General features: G+C 41.4%; 1 protein-coding gene across 1 annotated transcript; it reads left to right on the top strand.

The window, feature by feature from the left end:
- The first annotated feature begins 949 nt into the window (after positions 1-949).
- Positions 950-5,416, top strand: LOC148028948 (protein LURP-one-related 15-like). The gene is made up of 3 exons (XM_087688634.1): positions 950-1,423; positions 2,618-2,842; positions 5,287-5,416. The coding sequence occupies exons 1-3, from the start codon at positions 1,184-1,186 to the stop codon at positions 5,413-5,415; spliced, it is 594 nt and encodes a 197-aa protein (XP_087544760.1). The 5' UTR covers positions 950-1,183; the 3' UTR covers position 5,416.
- The last annotated feature ends 15,284 nt before the right edge of the window (positions 5,417-20,700 follow it).

The raw sequence follows: 20,700 nt of genomic DNA, 5'->3' as shown, positions 1-20,700 counted from the left end.
TTTTTTGTCAAAGTACAATGGATAGTCATCATCTCCTTTTGATCTTAAGGAGTGGGTTTCAGAGTTGGAATCTTATTCCTAGGAATGGTGAGCACAAAATTTATTTTGCCACATTACACTTGGAAGGTTTTGTCCACACATGGTGGCCTTAACATGAAAAGGGAAATTCAACTAGTGGATTCATGGAAGGTATTCAAGATGCTAATGACTCAAGTCTTTGTCTCTCCAATTTGAGAGGTGGTTGAATGGAAGGTGTTAATATTATATGAGAGAAAATTTAATCATGGGGCATCAAGAATAGTATTGAATATTTCTATACTTACGAGTCACAATCTATCCTCTTTAGATTGGTGGGTGTTTTGTAGGTCATTATGCACCATAATGTCGTGGAAAGCATGTGTGGAGAGCACAACATTTGTCTTTTTTCCTTTGAGAAAAGAGATGCAATCATATGATAGCAAGAATGCTTCCCTTTGCTTGCAAGAACGCAAACTACGTGAAGTGTAGCCTCACAAGCTTCACAAGCCTACTACCACACAACACACAATTAGTGAGCCCTCACCAGGCCAACTAGTATATTGAAAGGGAGCATAGGGATGAGATGGATACTTGTGGGTACCTATGACTAATGTTATGATGAAATCAATGTTGGTGAGAGCGTTGCCAAGGAGGCACATGGGGACACATTAACCTTCACATACACAACTAAGGTTAATGTACCACTCCCAGGGCAACCTTCTTCCTCAGACACACTCACACGCATACATGGGGGAGACTCGAGAGAACCTTCTCACGAACAGAAACAGACGGTCTCTCTCAAACACGTGTGGGTATGTGTATACACGTGTGGGCGTGACCATATACGGAAACTCACTGAGGAAGCAAACAGCTAGAAATAGAAAGCTTATCAACGGCGCCCCGCCGCCTCTCTCTCTCTCTCTCTCTCTCGTGATTTTCCTCTTAAGCTATCTTACTGCGCGCATACGATCTGCTTGTGAAGCATTACATTATTCATCATAATCCTCATCGACTGATCTTTAATATCATCGCTGAGACGTGACAATATTAGTACAGTCTTGCCTGCAGGACACGGTTACTAGATCGCCATAGCTGCTCTCTGCATCCGATCACCTTCATCGAACCTATCATCTGATCACATCTGCATCGAATCGTTATCATCATCATGGCATCCTACACCTATCCATCAGGCGGAGACAAGGTGGTCGTGATCGGGGAGGAGTACTGCGTACCCTACACCGCCGAGCTCTGTGTCTCATCAAAGACGGCCAGCAGCAACTTCACCATCACCGACACGCAGGGCCGTGTGCTCTTCAAGGTGGACGCTCGCACCTTCAGCCTCCATGACAAGCATGTCATCCTCGACACCGACGACAGGCCCGTTGCTTGCGCTCAGAAGGCGAAGGTGATACAACCCACCGCCACCATCTTTATCATTCTGAGTTTGCTTGTACATTCCATACATGAGATGGGTTTCATGATAGATAGATAGGACCATTATTTATTATTCAAACTTCCTATGAGATGAGTCCCCTCGTTAGACTCTAGAGGACTATTGTTTCAATATTAGAGGGTAGCTATCATTCGAGTATTCAATCTTTTGAGATTCACTCATATGAGATGGGTCTCCTCATAAGAAGACTATTGTTTCAATATTATTGGATCTTGAGAATTCTTCGATATGAGATTAGTTTCCTCGGAGGGCTACTGTTTCAATATTATTGAATCTTGAAAATTCTTCAGTTTGAGATTAGTTTCCTTGGAGGACCATTATTCCTCACATTATTTCCCATTTATGGAATGGGTTTTGTGGATACTGTTTTGATTTCATTTACTACTATTGAGTATTCCAATTTCATTTATTCTTGTTTCATTTCAAATTTTACTTGGAAAATTTTTAATTTGACATGGATTCACTATGGTGAGCTATAGGTATAATTACAACCAACATGTTTAATTGAAATCTAAATATTATCTTTTTCATAATATAGACGAATGTACTAGCTAAATATAATATCTTGCTATTTAGTTCCTAATATAAATATATATATTATTGCTAATGTGCACAACATACATAATTGGTGAGGTTGTTTAATACTCTACTAGTTATGCTTAAGATGGACTCGATTGGTGAGATTATTTAGTTGTTTAATACTCTTAGTTATGCATGACAAACTCAATTGGTGAGATTATTTAAATCAATTGTTGAGATTATTTAATACTCTACTAATTATACGTAACATACACACTTGGTGAGATTACTTAATACTCTCCTAAGTAATGTTCAATTGGTGAGATTATTTGGTACTCTACTAATTATACATAACATAATCACTTGGTGAGATTACTTAGTACTCTCCTACGTAATGTTTAATATATACTCAATTGATCATTCATAGATTTGAAGGTTATGAAGTGGAAAATCAACCATTAAGACATTTTTTGAAGCCTATTTCATAACCTATTTACAATTTGCTTAGTGTATCTATAATGTGTGTTTATTTACATACATCACCCGTTTACTTTTATTCCCCTAAGATTTGTTTATTTACATAAATATGCCATGACTTTTATTCCCCTTTTTATGTGGATTGGCTAGTTGATGAGTGCACACGAGAAGTGGGATGTATATAGGGGTGACAACTTCGTTGATGAGAGCAAGATTTTTCGAGTTCAGAAGCCTAAAGTCATGCAAATGAAGACCCATTTGGAGGTGTTCTTGGTTGGGAACCCAAGTGAGGATATACCTGATTTTACCATAAAGGGAGACTATATGGAAAGGCAAGTCCAAATCTCTCAAGGTGACAATAGAGTGATTGCAGAGGTAAAACGTTCTCTTTGAATTTTTTTTCATGATTTTATTATTTAGTATTGTTAGTAAAAATGTCATATAATCATAGTTTAAGATGTGCTTAAGAGTTTTGAATTTGTTTTTCTGTACATTGCGGTAGTTATTTTTTTTGTTTTACTACATAGAGTGAACTCGAAAGTTTCACATTAACTTTCATGTTGATCAAAGCTTTGAAGTTTGCTATCCAAAGCTAGCTTTATGATCAACTGTGAGGTATCTTGCATATTGATTGAAGCTTGTGTTATCAAAAGGCTGATTTATGAAAGTGTGGAAGACCTAATTCATAATAGTGCTAGTTTAGAAGCATGCATATGAAGACCTAATATCTTGTGAGTTTTAATTTGTTTCTTGAAAGTTCAATATTATTGGCGTACACATTGCACAGAGTTAATTAGCATTACATAGTCATCTCTTGCATGCTAGGCCAAACAGTCAATCAACATGTAGGTCTACATGTGACATTCAAGTCTAGAGCTTTCACTCCACTTCTCATTTTGATCTCATTACTTTCTTTGCATGTGACCCTTATCTTACTCTCTAGACCTTCAAATCTACAAGTCCACTCGTTAAATTTGAGTCAAAGCAAACCTTTTAACACAGGATACCGCTCAACAAAGAAGCCTTTTAACATCGGATATCGCTCGACAAAGAAGTTTTGAAAAAGAGAAAATCAAGCAAGTAACCTCTTAACACCAGATAACACTCGACAAACAAGTAACACGGGATATCGCTCAACAAAGAAGTATTGAAAAAAAAAAGCAAGCAAAACACCGGATAACACTCGACAAACAAGTACCAAGTCTTGGGGGAAAAAAAAGCAAGTCTAGGAAGTGAGGTGTGTTTCAAATATTCGGCCAAAGGTCTAGGAAATTAGATGTTGTAAATGAGTTACACTCCTTCCCTTACAATGTGATCAAAATCTTTGTTAAGGAATGTGGAATCCCTGATTAACATAGTTTGGACTTGAGATTGAAACCTTTGTTAAGGAATGTGGAATCCCTAACTACCATAGTGTAGACTTGAGCCCAAAATTTTTAACTGGCTTGGTTTGTAGCCTCAAGTCACCCACGTAGTTTAGACTTGACCTTAAAAATTTGTAGCCTCATGTCACTCTATGGGCATCTCAAACATCAACCATGAGCCATAGCTTAGACTTGAGCTCAAACTTTTACTTTTTGTTTTGTGGCCTCAAGTTGCCCATGGGTGTCCAAACATCTTCCACAGAAACAACCACAACCTTGAGAAATTATTGGATGTTGCAAATGGGTTCACTCCTTCCCTTACTATGTGTTTGAAACCTTTGAAGGAATGTGTAGTTTAGACTTTAGCTCAAAATTTTTTGGTTTGTAGCCTCAAACCTTTTAACAATCTTACATTGTACTTTAGGCTTGATTTTGAGGCTTTGATTTTGTCACATCAAGACACCTCCAGGTATAGAAGTGTAGTTGATATTATAGGTAACCCTTTTGAGTGTGTAAAGTAATTGATATTATATAAAGGAAATTTCCACGTAAGAATGTGCACAAGCAAACCAATTTTATTACATGGAAATTTTCACTACCATGCAAACCAATTTTCCATGGGAATTTTCACTACCATGTTCATAAGGAGAGGGAAGGGAATAACGTCATGGCAAACCAATTTTACTATTGGGGAATGTGCACTTTTCCATGCAAACTCAAGAAGGGCACTACCATGCAAACTCACTCAGCTTTGATGAAGCTTTAACATAAATAGATGGGTAGGAAACTAGAGATTATAGATCACAAGCTGCAACCAAATTCTTTTTCATAATTGCATGATTTGTGTATATTTACCAAGGCATATGCAATTTTTTCCTGATATTGCATGTGCTTTTTTATTTATGTGACTTCTTTTACACTACTAACAAATTTTGCGACAGCTTATTGGAAACTCTATTGATTTTGTGACAGCTTATTGGAAACTCTATTGATTTTGTAAATGCTTGTTTGAAACTCTAATTATTAAAGTTTGACACCACTCTTGAAATTGTAAGAGCTTGTTGTTTTTTAAGTTGTTTGAAACTCTTAATTATTAAAGTTTGACACTATGAAAGTTAAGAGCTTGTCATTTTTTACATATTTGAAGTTGTAAAAGCTTGTGAAATTCCATTAAAAGTTGTTATTGGATCCTTAGGAGACTCGAAATTCCATTAAAAGTTGTTATTGGATCCTTAGTCTCCTATTCTTGGTTTAGTTTATTGTATATTGATTGAATTCTTGGTTTTGCATTGTGTATGGGTATCCAAGCGAAGCGCAAACCATCTACTTAAAGTTGTAAAAGCTTGTTTGAAACTCCATTAAAGTTATTGGGTCCTTGGTCACCTATTATTATAGGCTAGTTCATTGTACATTGATTGTATTCTTGGTTTTTGCATTATATGTATGGGTACCCAGGTGAAGCGTAAGCTATCTGTTGGAAATGTGTTATTGGACAAGCATACCTTTAATGTTGTAGTGTGGGCAAATGTCGACCAAGCATTTATTGCTACATTGGTTGTGATTATGGATGAGATTCAAGATTAGAGGGTCTTCAAGATTGGAGGGTCTCTTTCTAAAATGACTTGACACAGCATCATAGGTTGGATTACATATTTGTATATGGAGGGATGTTGAAAATGGAGTGTTGTTTAACATCAACAAGATTGTGAAGTGGGTGTTTCCAAATCTTCCTAGGATTGATTGTTTTTAAGCAAAGTTGCATCCCTTTTAAGTGGAGAATAATTGTGTAGATATATAGCAGTGATAGGGATACTTGCCAAAATGACAAGGTATTTTAGCAATCTAGTATAGATCTAGGTATACATAATGTACAATCTTAGTTACCATAGCATACTAGTGTAGGTGTGGATGTATGCAGTGTGGACATATGCAATGTAATAAAAGTGTTCATTTTGTGTGAGATCATGGTGTTTTCATGTTGCTATTGGATTTTATTGGCTTGCATAATGTACAATCTTAGTTACCATAGCATACTAGTGTAGGTGTGGACGTATGTAGTGTGGACATATGCAATGTAATAAAAGTGTTCATTTTGTGTGAGATCATGGTTTTTTCATGTTGCTATTGGATTTTATTGGCTTGCATTTATACTGAGATATGATTATTTTCTGTCTTGATTGTTAATGTAGACATAGGTATAGATTTAGGAGTTTTTAAAGATTATTGGTTACGTAATGTCGTTACATTTGTCTTGCTATTTTTTTATTGTTTACATTTTGTTGTATTTTTGTTCTCTTGTAGCTAATTCATTGTGATATATCAAAGTATACATGTAAAGAGATATCAAAGTATACTATGTATATGGGGTTGAACAATGTAAGGTATAAGGGCATTTACTTACTCGTTATGATATTTGTAGAGGTGGTGTGTATATGTATATGGGATTGTTCGATGTTGTTTTTAAAGTATAATCAAAATTGTAACAAGTTTCTTATTTCAAAATTTTATGACTTTGGTTTTAATGAATAGATCAAGGAATCTAATATATATTTCAATTTTAATAAGATCTTTTTCTTTGGATGTTTGTGGAAAACCCTTTATGCTATAGGGAATCCAATATCTATACGAGTCCCCCCCCCCCCCCCCCCCCGCCCCGCCGCGTGTACTCTCTCCCTTTCTTCCCCCGTTTTATTAAAACTTCCTAGTCTCACGTGTAATTTCCCATTATTCTCTCCCTTTCTTCCCCCTCTTTTAATTAACTCAAGGAAAGGGGGGGACATATGGGGGGGGAAGGGAAGGGGCATAAGAACTTTTATACAAATATACAACCAAAACAAAAACCATGTGAAATTCTCTTTGTTTTAACCTCATTAAAACCTCCTAGTCTCACACGTGCAATTTACATACTTTGGGAGGAAAGGGGGGGGGGGGGGGGGAAGAGTATATATAATTTAAGAGGAAGAAAAGGAGGGGGGTGGAGAGAAAAAATTTATGAGAAAGGGAGAAAGGAGAAGGAAAAGAGGGGAGGGGAAGAAAATGAGAATATGTGCACAGAGAATTATAGAGAAAATATAGAGAAGAAAAGGGACATCTTAATGATGTATTTAACATTAAGAAAAAGGAATGAAAAATAAAAAATGATGCACAAATGCATGCACATGATGTTTGATGTTTGATGTTTGATGTTTGATGTTTTATATTTGCATATATTTCATCTTCTTGGTAGCTTCTTGGTAGCTATTTCTAAGATGTTTAGTGGTGAACGTGCTGAAGCATTTGTAGGTAGATCCTATGGATTAATTTCTTTACATGTTTGCCACATTGCATAATTTTATATTTATATGGTCAGATTTGTTGCATGAACTTGTTATAATTATATCTTCATATTTGTAGTGTTGCATGTGCACATGATGTTTGATGTTTGACGTTTTATATTTGCATTTATTTCATCTTTTTGGTAGCTTCTTGGTAGCTATTTCTAAGATGTTTAGTGGTGAACGTGCATTTGTAGGTAGATCCTATGGATTAATTTCTTTACATGTTTGCCACATTGCATAATTTTATATTTATATGGTCAGATTTGTTGCATGAACTTGTTATAATTATATCTTCATATTTGTAGTGTTGCATAAATGTATGAAATCATACTTTTGGCATGGTTCATATTCTTATTATTGTTTATGGCCATTAGAAATTGCTATTTGTTAAAGCATTTGTAGATATGGATCTATGGAGAGGTATATGTTAGTGTTTATAATTATGGCATTAGAAATTGTTATTTGTTAAAGCATTTGTAGGTATGCATGGGTATATGTTTTATGTTGTTACTTTTACTTAAATGTATATTATATCTTGTTGTTATTAGAAATTGTTATTTGTTAAAGCATTTGTAGGTATGCATGGGTATATGTTTTATGTTGTTACTTTTACTTAAATGTATTATATACTTTTACTTAAATGTATTATATATCTTGTTGTTAGTGTTACTCAAATGTAGGTATAATATTCACATTACATATTCTTAATTTATTTTTTATTTATGGTGAACCAAACAAGAATGTGTAGTGTGTAATCATTTTGTTTTCATGTTTGTATTGTTGAAGGTATGAAATGATACATTTGGAATGGTTCACAGTTTTTAAATATTTTCACACTTTGCTATGTGGGTCATAACTTTTTGAAAATGCACCTTTAATTAATTGATATCATAAGTCTTTGCTCTTGGATCAACTTTACCTTTTATATAGATGTTAAAAGTGGAAATGGGAATATGGCATACAATCGAAAAAATAGGGATGCAGAGTATTTTCTCCAAGCCTATTATGTATAGGCATACAATAGGGTCAAAGTAGTGTAATTTTTTCCAAACCTCGTGTGTCTAGTGTACTCTTATCTTGCAATACAAGAAACAAGCACATGACAATGTATTTTATCCAAACCTAGCATGTCAGTGTACTCTATATTTGGAATTGCATGTTTCAGTGCTACATATAGTGCATATCCCCAAGTTTTTTGAAGCGATTGTGTTGTTTGCAAGTCTATTTTGTGGGGTGCATAGTAATCTAGTGTGGTATAATCTAGTAGGGTATAATGTTTTATAATCTAACTAAAGAGATTCTAATAAATAACAAACATGCAAAAACAAATGTAATATGCTAATTTCTTATAAGTACACTATATAATGTATAATGTAAAATATTGCATATAAATTTCATGTATGTACATATTATATTGGTACGCACCATGCAAGTAAAATCGTATATAAATTTGGTATATTCACGTCATGCAAGTACATCCTATATTGATATTCTCATGTCATACTTTTCCCCATATTTGGGGCCATTTTTGGGACCTCAAGTACATATGCTTGCTTATATTCAACCCTCTTTTTACCTCAAAGCTTCCCCCCTTCCCAAAAAAAAAAACCATTCCCTATCCAATGTTAAGATTTCTATCACTAATCTCTTTGCAACAAACTTGTCAATGCCCTCTTTAACATCACCCATCATGAACCCCCATTTGCATAACCACTATGATCACACGTTCATCCCCATCATTGATGTGCTCTATGCCATAATTGAAGTGGTCATCATCCTTTTCACTTAGTAGTAGTTTGATTGCCTTGATATCAAAATTGTGTTTAGGGTTTCATAAGGTAATCATTTAGCTGAAGTCTCTTCCCCCCTTCCCCCCCCCCCCCCCCCCCCCCCCCCCCCCTTTAAAACATTATCTTCTATACTGCTTGGCCAAACATTATCTTCTATACTGCTTGGCCTTAGGCTCATTCACTACAATTCCAATGTGAAGGGAGTGAGCCTTAAGTGGAAGCACATAGTGGAAGCAAGAGCTGAGCTATGGATACATATACATACATATCAATCACAATGTGTGATCAACCTTCTCTAAATTCAAGGGTTTACTATGTCAATTAAAGGATGTATGCTCTTTGAGATTAGCTACCTCAATCCCATCCACCAGTTCCTAGTGTGTTCAACAAGGAATGCTAGCCCTCTTGCTCCCTCCATAGAGCTCTCCTCAAACCATGGGATCCATCGCCACTATGGGAAGTCATATTCCAATCACCCAGTATAAGGGTGTTGCAAGTATCGAGCTTTTATTGAAGCATGTCCCATAATAGGGGTCTTTATCATTGGAAGAGTTTGGCACGTAGACTAGAGGTGCTGTATGCCAAGATTTTGATGGCCAATGCACTTCCATCGCTTGTAGAGGTGCTTGATGCATGACATTATTCTCTTCAATTTTAATGCTGGACAATGCTGCAATTATCATTTTTGTCGTACTTTATCTTCACTTTTCCTCGTACATTTTATAGCATTGTGGTCAAATATGTCCTACTTTTCCACAGTAATGAAAGTCAGAGGATTTGCAGCTATAGGACACTATGAGACTATCCACATCACTGAGAAAACGCGATTGCTCTCCCCCCTCCCCATGGGGTCATTACCACTCCTATTATTATTGCATCAACCCTCAAACCGTGAGGTGTGTGGGAAGCATCTACATTCTTTCTATTAGCCTCTTCATTCAAGAGTGTACCCTCTACATCGTGTAACTTTAGCCCAGTAGTAGGCATAAATGTATCCCATAATTCAAGCAATGTAACTAAGAGGAACAAAGGGGGAAGATTACCTTTGAATTCAATCCCCTACGAAGACAAGTGGTTAATAATGGAATGAAATTCATTTAATTGGATTGACATGGAAGTGTCCTCTCCATTGCGAATCTTATCCCATAAGTCCCATAAGGACTGCCCATTAGAGAACATTATTAAAAACCCACTTGAAGAGGGACAAAATAATCGTGGACGTACATAGCTCTCATTTCAACCCAATCTTCCACATCAATATGTTAGCTTGACACTATCATTGAAGGGAGCTCTCGCGCTCAACCCCGGAGACCTATGGACTGCTTATTGGTCAAGCTTTCAAGCCGGCCATGGCTACCTCTCACATAGCCGATGCTCTCTCCCTACCTATGGGGTGTAGTGAGTTGACCTTGATGCTCGATCGAGTACCCTCCTCTTTTTTGCACACCGGTAACTCCACGATCCTTGAGGCAAGCTCAAGCAACCTCAATCCTTCTCTGTCAAGCTCCATCCTCCATAGCCACACGAGACAAGAGAGGAGAAGAGAGGAGGAGAAGAAAAAGAGGCGAGCTCCTCGATCCCTCTATCTCACCCCCCCCCTCCCCCCCAAACTCTCACCCTCCCTCCCTCCCTCCCTCCCTCCCTCCCTCCCTCAAGCACACGCGAGCAGGAAAAAAGAAGAGAAGCAACATCACATCAGCTTTTTGCCACACACAAGAATGAGCTCTCAATTCTGTTTTTGAACTTTATATACAAAATCCTCTTTCCCTCGGGCAGTCATTCCCTTTTTACATGGGCGGTCTAGGCCCTTGTGTCCATTGTCCTCCTATCTTCTTAGCTTCCTTCTTACCACCCATCTACCTTTACAATTTGCACAGGAGGGAGCCTGGTGCTCTTTTACAACAGTTTCAGGGGCGTCTAGCGCCGTTGCGCTTTTAGCCGTTCTCCTTCCTATCTTTTTCGTTGTGTCCAATTTTCTTCCATCTCTTTTAGGTCTTGATTTGCACTTTTCTACTTTTTTCTCTTTCTTTTTAGGTCTCGACTTGCGTAATTGAGGTTAACATTACCCCCCTCCTAGCTTAGTGCGAGTCCCATGGCACTAATGTGTAGTAGTTGGAAAGTGGGTGAAATGGCGTGGCGGATCGAAGGTTGGACTTGAGAGCTATGGCGGGAGAGCAAGAGCAAGAAAGGGAGAGACTAGAAATGGGAACTCCAACAGTCACAATGTGTGACCGGGCCTTCCTTTATTCAAACTGTCACTAAAAGAATAAAGAATAAAGCGACGGTGACGGGCGCCCGTCACCTGTAGTGTGCAGTGGCGGTGACTGTCAGTGTAGTAATACATGAGCGGCTAGGCAGAGGTGCCTTTACCCCCAACAACCTCCCACTTAAAGGCAAAGCTGCCCCAGTGAGGAGTGAAAAGAAAAAGAAAAAAGACAGTACAACATGTACACATGTACAATAGGATGAGGAAAGACATCTCATCCCACGCCCATCAACCTCCTAAGGAAGGCAAAGCGCTCTATAGAGGCTTTTCGTGAGCAGATCTGTAGGATTCTGGTCAGTCGAGATCTTGACAAGATCAATAGACTTGTCCTCAACGACCCCACGTATGAAGTGATATCTCACCTCAATGTGTTTCGTCTTCGCATGGAAGACCGGATTGGCTAACTGAATAGCACTCATAGAATTCGAATGCAATGTAGGGATATCATCAATACCAAGGTCCACAACCAAACGACCCAACCAAATGGCCTCCGTGCAAGCCTCAGTGGCTGCAACATACTCGGCCTCTGTAGTAGAAAGGGCCGTACATTTCTGCACCCTGGACATCCAAGAAACAACACCTCCAGCATAGGTGAATACATAGCCGGAAGTGGACTTCCTACTATTTGTATATCGTGTATAATCAGAGTTAGTGTACCCCACGATTCCTGTATCCTGGCTGCCATAGCATATGCACATATCTACAGTGCCCTTCAGGTACCTCATGATACCCTTTATGGCATCCTCATGCTTCTTGCCAGGTGTAGCCATATAGCGTGCCACAACACCAACTGCAAAGGCAATATTTGGATGAGTGGCTATCATGGCATACATAAGACTGCCCATTGCAGATGCATAGGGAATCTTGGCCATCTCGGCCCTCTGCTCATTTGTCTGCGGACAATCAACCTGTGATACCTTCACATAAGAAGGCAATGGATAGCCAATAAGCTTTACATCCTGCACATGCGGAATCGCTCAAGGACTTTATGAGTGTACTCCCTCTGTGACAAGTAGAGGAGTCCCTGATGCCTGTTGCGTCTAATGCGCATACTAAGTATGAGAGCGGCCTATCCCAGATCTTTCATCTCAAAGCTGTTCTTGAGCTGAGCCTTAAGAGGATCTAGCTCATCATGAGCTTTCCTTGCTATCAGCATATCATCCACATTGAGGACCAAAATCAATAAAGAACCATCACGAGCTTTCTTCGTGTAAAGACACGGATCCATAGCACTCCTGTTGTAGCCCTGTGACTACATAAAGGCATCAAACTTATGATACCACTCCCTAGGTGCTTGTTTCAAGCCATCAAGACTTTTCTTCAATTTGCATACTAGGTGCTCCCTACTAGGTTCTACAAAGCCCTTAGGCTGCTCCATATAAATCTCATCATGCAAGTCCCTATGTAAGAAAGCTGTCTTGACATCCATCTGGAATAAATCCAAGTCAAGCTAAGCAACCAAAGCCAAGACTAAGCGCAGGGTGGTCATCTTAACCACATGAGAAAAGGCCTCATCAAAGTCCACACCATGCTCCTGCTTAAAACCCTTTGCTACCAATCTAGCCTTGTATGCCGGCTTGGGGTGTCCAGGGTACTTTTCAGCTTGTACACCCACTTGCATGGCAAATCCTTCTTGCCCGTAGGCAAGGAAACTAAATCCCAAGTCTCATTCTTATGCAGGGAGTCTTATCTCAGACTGCATAGCCCTCTCCCAGGAGTGACTATCACCCCTGCGCATAGCCTCATCATAAGTGAAAGTCTCTCCTACATCTGTAACCAATACATAATGCATCGAGGGTTGAAATCTATCAGGTGGATGTCTGTCTCTAGTAGACCGTCTCACGGCAGGCTTTGCTGCCTGCCCAGCTGCATGTCCAACACCCTGACCATGAGCATCAGTAGCTGTAGGCTGTCCAACTGGCTGTCCGAGAGCTCTCGGCTCCTCTTGAAATATGACCTTGCGGATCTCAACAACTCTCTCAGGCTGCCTATGCATTTTGTCTTCATGGAAGATTACATCATGAGACTGCGGATGACTTTTCGCGCCTGCGGATCCCAGAGACGGTTACCCATCTCGCCTGCATCCCCATAACCAAGGAAAATGCATTTGACACTCTTGGGATCCAACTTACTTCTCTTGTCCCTGGGCACATGGCAAAATGCCTCACATCCAAAGACATGGAGATGCGCATAAGAGGGAGGTTTTCCAGTCCATACCTCCTCTGCAACCTGGAAATCCAAACCACTAGAGGGTGATCTGTTTATAACATGCACAATTGTACTAAGTGCCTCAGCCCAAAAGCTCTGTGGCAGGCTTGCATGGCTAAGCATGCTACGTACACACTTCTGGATGGTTCTATTCATCCGCTCAGCCACACCATTCTTGGGGGAGGGGGGGTGTAGGGGGCAGTCAATTGATGCTTAATACCCCTCATTACATAACTGCTCAAAAGCACATGAGACATACTCACCCCCATTATCTGTCCTTAGGCATTTTAGCCTATACCCAGACTGGTTCTCAACCAATGCAAGCCATCTTTGAAACATAGCCAAGACATCGGATTTTAGCTTAATGGGATAAGCCTAAACTTTTCGTGAAAAATCATCTATGAACGTAACAAAATACTTTGCACCACCCATAGACTGACAAGGCATGGGCCCAGAGACATCCGAATGTACCAATGCCGAGGGCTCACTCATGTGTGGCCTACCAAACTTCTTATGCGTAGACCTAGTCTGCCTGCCATAAAGACAATGCTCACATGAATCAAAACATGCATAATCAAGGGATGGTAAGTACTGCAAACCAGAAAGCATTTTCATTCCCTTCAAAGACATATGGCCCAAACAGGCATGCCAAAGAGAGACATGTGGGATAGAATCCACAAACAAAACATGATCAAGGTAAGAAGCTGATGTCTCTACCAGCCTTGGTACCTCTCGCAATCACAAGTCTGCCACGAGTGATCTTCCATGCAATCTCCAAAACATACATGATATCTTGCGTCATTAAGCTGTCTAGTTGACATAAGACTGCGTGTCAAAGCAGGTACATGACGTACATCCTGCATAACAAAACTGCTGCCAAAAGGAAACTGCAGCCTAACATCACCAATGCCCACAATATCAAGAGAGCTGTCATCACCCAAGCGCACAGAACCAGAAACAGTACGGTATGAATGAAACCACACTCAGCAAGGTGTCACATGAAAGGACACACCCGAGTCCAAGAGCCAACATTGTGCATACATAGAATGTATCTTTGTCATCTGCGAAGCACTAGAAGAAGCTGCTAGGATATAATCATCATCATCATCAACATTCTCATGCCGCATAACATTGATCTCTTCAATTTTAACACTGGACTTTGCAGGTATTATGCTGCGATCAGAAGACTTATCCTACACTTTGTCTTTCCCCTTATCTTTGCGCCTTTCATTGCGCAATTCATGGCATTGTGGCCTAATATGGTCCTTTTTCCCACAATGGTGACAAGTAAAATTTGCATTCCTGCCATGGGATTTGCTACGTGACTTCCCACGAGACTTGGACCGAGATTTTTGAGAATCCCGTCCACGGCCACTATCACTGCCATGATTTCCATATCCATCATTCTTGCCTCACTGTCATAGCATGAGACACACGAGAGGCATCCAAATTCTTACGGTTAACCTCTTCCTGTAGAAGAGCACTCTCAACATCAGATAATTTCAAGGTAGCAGTAGAGGTACATAATGTAGTGCGGAATACATCCCATGACTCATTAAGAGTACCAAGCAAGAAAAGAGGAGTGACATCCTCTGCAAAAGTGATGTCCTGTGAAGTCAAGTTCTTAAGTATAGCATGGAGCTCAAGTGAGCAGACAGTCACATTCTCCTTCATGCGCAGCTTCAGTCAATACATCTGACTCGCTGGACTCTTCTTGTCATAGAGATTTTTTATCTTTTCCCACAACTACCATGTACTCTGTTCTTCCTCAAAGACATTATAGTGAACCTGTTCTGTGAGAGACAATACAATAGTGGGACTTGCATAACTCATAAAGCTCAAGCCATTCCTCATCTGGCATAGTTGCAGGCGGATGCCTGCTTAATCTCAAAGGTTTGATCTGCGATTTCTTCACCAACACCTACCAAATCTGGCTCTTCCAATAAGAGTCATTCATACCATCAAGCTTAGTGATGTTGAAAATAGCATGATCAATGGATGAACTCGCCATAATGCAGGTTGGAAGACTGTAGACAGCTCAAAACTGCTTGCTGTTTATTGCAGAAAATGACAAAAAAATCACCAAAATCGACGAAAAATGGCAAAGAAAGTGGAACCAAAGCTGCTGCCCACCAAGTACTAGTGAAAGTACATCATTTTAGAGTGTTTCAGCATGAAAAATCCATGTCAGTCCATACATATAATGCTTGCTATAATAAATTTCAGATTTTAGTGTAAAAGAGAGCTAACAGTGCCAAAATGGGATCCCAAGGCAATCAGATACTGCCAAGACCAAAGCCGGTATCATGCGGGCATATCATAAGCATATGACGGTCGTCGATAAGCATGAATCCAACACCCAAGTATGTCATACAAACATCTGCCAGTGAGTAGGCACACCCCCCAGACAATGGGGCAAAGTGTTCCTACCACTACCAAAACTTGACACAAGTAGGTGTCAGTTCACAAAGATACAGATCCAAAACTGAGACTTAGCTCATAAGCATACAGTGAACCAAGACATATGATGTATCATCCCAAAAGGTAAGAAGTCCCAAAGTCTCAAGTGTTTGTAACTGCTCAATAGCATGTAACGGCTCAATGCATAAAAGTACCACCTGCTCAATGTCTGATAAGCATTCAAGAATGCTCCCACTGGCACAAAAGCCATATGTACGAGCTCAAGAGCTCAAGCCAAGGCAAGACAGTGTGCCAATGACATAAGTCCAAGACAATACATCAATAGTACACCCCGAACATGTAGGCGGTAGAGCATCCGTATGTAGCATCCATAAGCATGTAAGACATCAAGTACATCCCAAGATACAACTCTGGCAAGCCAATAAATAGCTCAAGTAAGCTCTGAGAATCCAAGGTCAAGCCAAGACCGAGCTCCAGTAGCAATAGGCTCCAAACAATGTAACTAGCATGTAGTAATGGCATAGGCTAAGCATGTCAAGACCGGTCAGACATAAGCAACATACATGCCATAAGTACATCCAAGACGGAGCATCCAAATGATTTGCAAAGTGAGCTCAAGCTCAACCAACGATCCCGAATCAAAACCAAGCTCTATGTCGAGCCCCAAGTGTCAATACATCACCATATATGTCCGAAACATAGCCCGAAAAGCATAGGCATAAGTATACATGAGTAAAATGACTTCAGTCCAACTGTGTACAACAGTGATTTACTATTCAAAATTGAGAATTTCAGCACCAAAATCAGCTCCAAATGGTTGCCAAAAAATAGGCACACATTCCCCTAACATCCGGGCATCAAATGGGACCAACCGGGCATCAAATGACAATGCCAAACAAGCTGTAACATCAAATGTCAGTGTAAAACTGTCATAAACTGCCTGTGGACTGTTATGACAGTCCCAAAACAGTGTTAAATCAGTCCAAATGCTATGCCAACGAGCAAATCCGTCCATTTTTTTCGGAATCTATTTCGAGAAATCTAGATGGACCTCGTCAAACTGTTGCTCCAACTCCTCCAAGTACCACTTTGAACCACTGCACATTGAATAGTATCATGGAGAAGCTACGGTAATCCACCGTAATAATACTTTGCAAGTTCCCAAAATGCTCCATCTCATCCACAACCGTGTTTGGAGGATTACCGTAATAATACTTTGCAAGTTCCCAAAATGCTCCATCTCATCCACAACCGTGTTTGGATCCGTTTCTCGTCGTCGGCTCTCTTGCTCGAACCTTGCCATGACACCACAGTCCATTGTGGAGCGCATTTTGTCAATACGCTCCACGCAAAAATGCCGTCCGCGCGACCACGCTGCACTATATATTTTGTACTCTACATTGAAACACTCAAATTAGCATAATGCTGAAGACATATGGGAGGGCTGTGTGATTCCGCCAACTGTAAATGCTGGTCTTGGGGCTGCAAAAAATGGTGGCCAAGCTTCGGAGGGGTCCGGTTAAAGCCAAGGAAGGCCTCAAACAAGCTCCAGCAAGTCTTGTTCAAAGGCAAGTGAGATATGAAGCAAGGGAGCTTCAATGGTGGCTGCCCCAATCTTGTTTACAGCCTATGACACCTGAGAACTGAAGTAAACCCTGAAGAAAACGATCAAGTACCTCTGATGTAATGCCCTGAAGGTGCCCAACAATGCCGGGAAGGTGCTTGGGAAGCTGGGGAGTGACGGGAGCTCGAAGGAGTCAGATATGGCTGTCGGGAAGGAGACCCAATGCAAGTAGGGAATCGATGGGATGCTGAGAATGCCACGAACCAAGCTCAAGAGTCGGAAAGCAAAGCTCTGATACCAGTTGAAAGGGAGCAACGGATCAAAGGTTGGACTCGAGAGCTATGGCGGGAAAGCAAGAGCAATAAAGGGAGAGACTAGAAATGGGAACTCCAGCAGTCACAATGTGTGACCGGGCCTTCCTTTATTCAAACTGTCACTAAAAGAATAAAGAATAAAGTGACGGTGACGGGCGCTCGCCACCTGCAGTGTGCAGTGGCGGTGACTGTCAATGTAGTAATACATGGGCGGCTAGGCAGAGGCACCTTTACCCCCAACAGCGGGATGGGTGTAGCTAGATGGCTGTTTTGAGTTTTTATACGAGCCCTTGCGAGGGATGGTGTTGGAAACCGGCCCTTCAAATTGAAGATAAAGTTGGGGCGGGTCCTTTTTTGCTGCAGGTGTTGAGAGGATTCGTCCTTTGAAATTGAAGGTAAAGTCGAACGGATCCTTGCGTGGAGAGAGGCGAATGGGCAGATCCATCTTTAAAATTGAAAATGGTGTTGGATGGATTCCTGCTTGGAGAATGGCGGCGGGTGGATGGATCCATCTTTAAAATTGAATATCATGTTGGACGGATCCCTCCCCTGGCCCTCTATGGTTACCTTCTCTTGCGTTGTTCCAAATGAGCTTCTTCATTCACTTTTGGACGGGGCTGTTGCAGTCTGCCCCTGCTTTGTTGTGCTTGCATGGTGACATTGTCGTATAAGATGGCCCCTTTCTCAGGTAGGAGCTAGTTCCAGGATGCTTGCCTTTTGAGCTGGCGAGGGTTTGATGAGGAAACACGGACATGTGAGCTGATGTTGATGGGGTCCCATGGAAATTGGGTTGGGGGCGTGGGCTGGGGGAAAACGAATCACCCGGTTAAGGTGGTGGGGGCCAGGGGCATACTGCATGGATGATGGGGCCGCCAAAGCTAGTGGTTGCGGCCTTTTTTCGTACCTAGAAAGAAAAGGTGTACTACCTGGGGGGTGTCTGCTCTGCCCCATGGTGTGGTGTGCACGTGCTTGTGGAACTGAGAGATGGGTCTAACCTTGGGCAACCCTCGGTGGTGTCCCACACTTGAGGACCCATTTTGTGCGTCATAGTATGTGGTGCGTTTCTTAGGGGGGAGGACTGGGAGAATGTCCTACCCTCAATGTGCCCTAAGCATGTACAGTGGGGGACGGGGGCTAGGTATGAAAACCCTAGGTGCAGTGATTGTGGCGCTCAAGGTGCTTTTGGGGGATTCAGTGTTTCCACTTTTTTCTCTCTCTTTTTTTTTAAGTAGATTATTATAGCCAGTATTTTGATGCAAGGGGTGGTCTTAGGGACTTAGTCAAAAAGGCGCGACTCTGCAGGTACTCCTTGATGCTAGCCTTTGCATTAAGAGGAGTGGTTGACAAGAAAGGATGATTGCACCTTGTAAAGTGGCTATTGCTCATGTCTTCAAGGATCCTTATACAAAACAAGGGAAGCTGGGTTGTGCTCATCATGAGTGTAGCCATAGCGCAGCTATCTATTCTTAGGTTAATGTCAAAAAAGAGTGGGGGAAGGTGGGCTTCCTCAACTGCTATTGGCTTTTGTTTAAGTAAAAACCTAATGGTCCTAAGGTAATTACGAGTAGTTATGAAGGCTAGGTCCAAACAAGAAGAGAAATCCTCAAGGAAGCGGTTGATGGATGGGCACAAGTCTCCTGCTCTAAAGATCATGCATTCTTTGGGAGTTGTTGCGTTGACGTTGTAGATCTTCGGAAAGTCGTACTTGCCATGCACCCCCTATCGTAATCCACTCCGTGTCTGCGAGGGTAGGGCATGTAGATGGGATCATTCCGTTCTTCCTGTAGCGTGCCCATCCATGCATCAAAATTGGTGTCCCAAATCCTCCTCCGCCACTTTGGTTGCGCCTCGTAACCTCGGACGGTTTTGGGAGCCTGATAGACTTTATTCTGCCAATACTCCATGGGTTCCTGCCTTCATTGTGTGATTACGATACTTCACTCCTCGACCCATTGTTTCGTTAGAGTATTGCCCAAACGAATGATCCTTTCCACTACCTCCAAGGGTAAGACTTGGTCCAAGGCTCGTGGGTGGAGGAAGGAGGACTCGAAGGGTCAAGATTGGAGCTCCCATTGTTGCCCTAAGGGATTTTCCATGACCAGAAATTTTTGGAAGTCCATCCTGACGCTGCTTTTTGCCATGCATGGGACAAGCCAAAATCCCAAAGCCAAGATTTATGTCTTCTTCTATGCAGTTCTCTTGCGTTTCTAGTATTCATAGCCTGCGGCCAGTCGACAGGATGGTGATCCTCACGTAGTGGCATGGGCTCGTCAGGAAGCTACTGTGGTTGTGCTCGTGCTCTTTACTAGTCTTGCTCCACAAGTTCCCTTCTTCTTCTTGTAGCAATAATGCGCTCGGGAACCGGAGCACCCTCTGGCTCTTCTAGGGGTAGGTCAGGCAAGGGAAGAGGGAAGGGACTGGGCTCTCTGATTTGCGGTTCTTCTTCAAATGCCTGCTCGAAGTCCTCAACCCTTCCTCAGTGTCTTTTTCCATTGTGGGTTGGATTGGGGGTGGATGGGGCTGCTCTTATTCCTTAAATCCAAGTTCTTTGAGCTCATCGGTGGAGAGGCCGTCTTGTCGCAAGTAGCTTCGTTGTTGCTCCTTGGTTATGCATGTGTCGGTTGGGAGTGCGCAGAAGGCTTGCATCTATGTATTGGAGCACGCTTCAGCGGTCTCAACTCTGGATTCTGCACGAGCACCCTCTCACACTCCACCACTGTCAAGCGCTCTGTCAACCCTCACACTCTTTCAAAGTTGCGCCTCTCCCACTGTTGTACCTTCTCTTCGAGATCGTCCTTGCCCCTTTCCATCTCCTGAGAGAGAGCATCATTACCACTTGCTGCTGCTACTCATCCCACACTTCTGGGATTTGGGTCTTCTCTTTATCTCGACGGTTCAGCTGCTCTTCGGCTATTCTTCTACCTTGATTAGCCACAGAGAAATACTTGTGGACCTCTACGAGCCTTTTTGATAGATCTTCAGTAGTTTG

The sequence above is a fragment of the Lygodium microphyllum genome, chromosome 11 (genome assembly GCF_053477565.2).
Source record: "Lygodium microphyllum isolate KBCC chromosome 11, Lygodium_microphyllum_v1.1.10, whole genome shotgun sequence".
Taxonomy (NCBI): Eukaryota; Viridiplantae; Streptophyta; class Polypodiopsida; order Schizaeales; family Lygodiaceae; genus Lygodium; species Lygodium microphyllum.
Note: the sequence above shows the minus strand (reverse complement) of the source record. Positions and strands in the feature narration are given on the sequence as shown.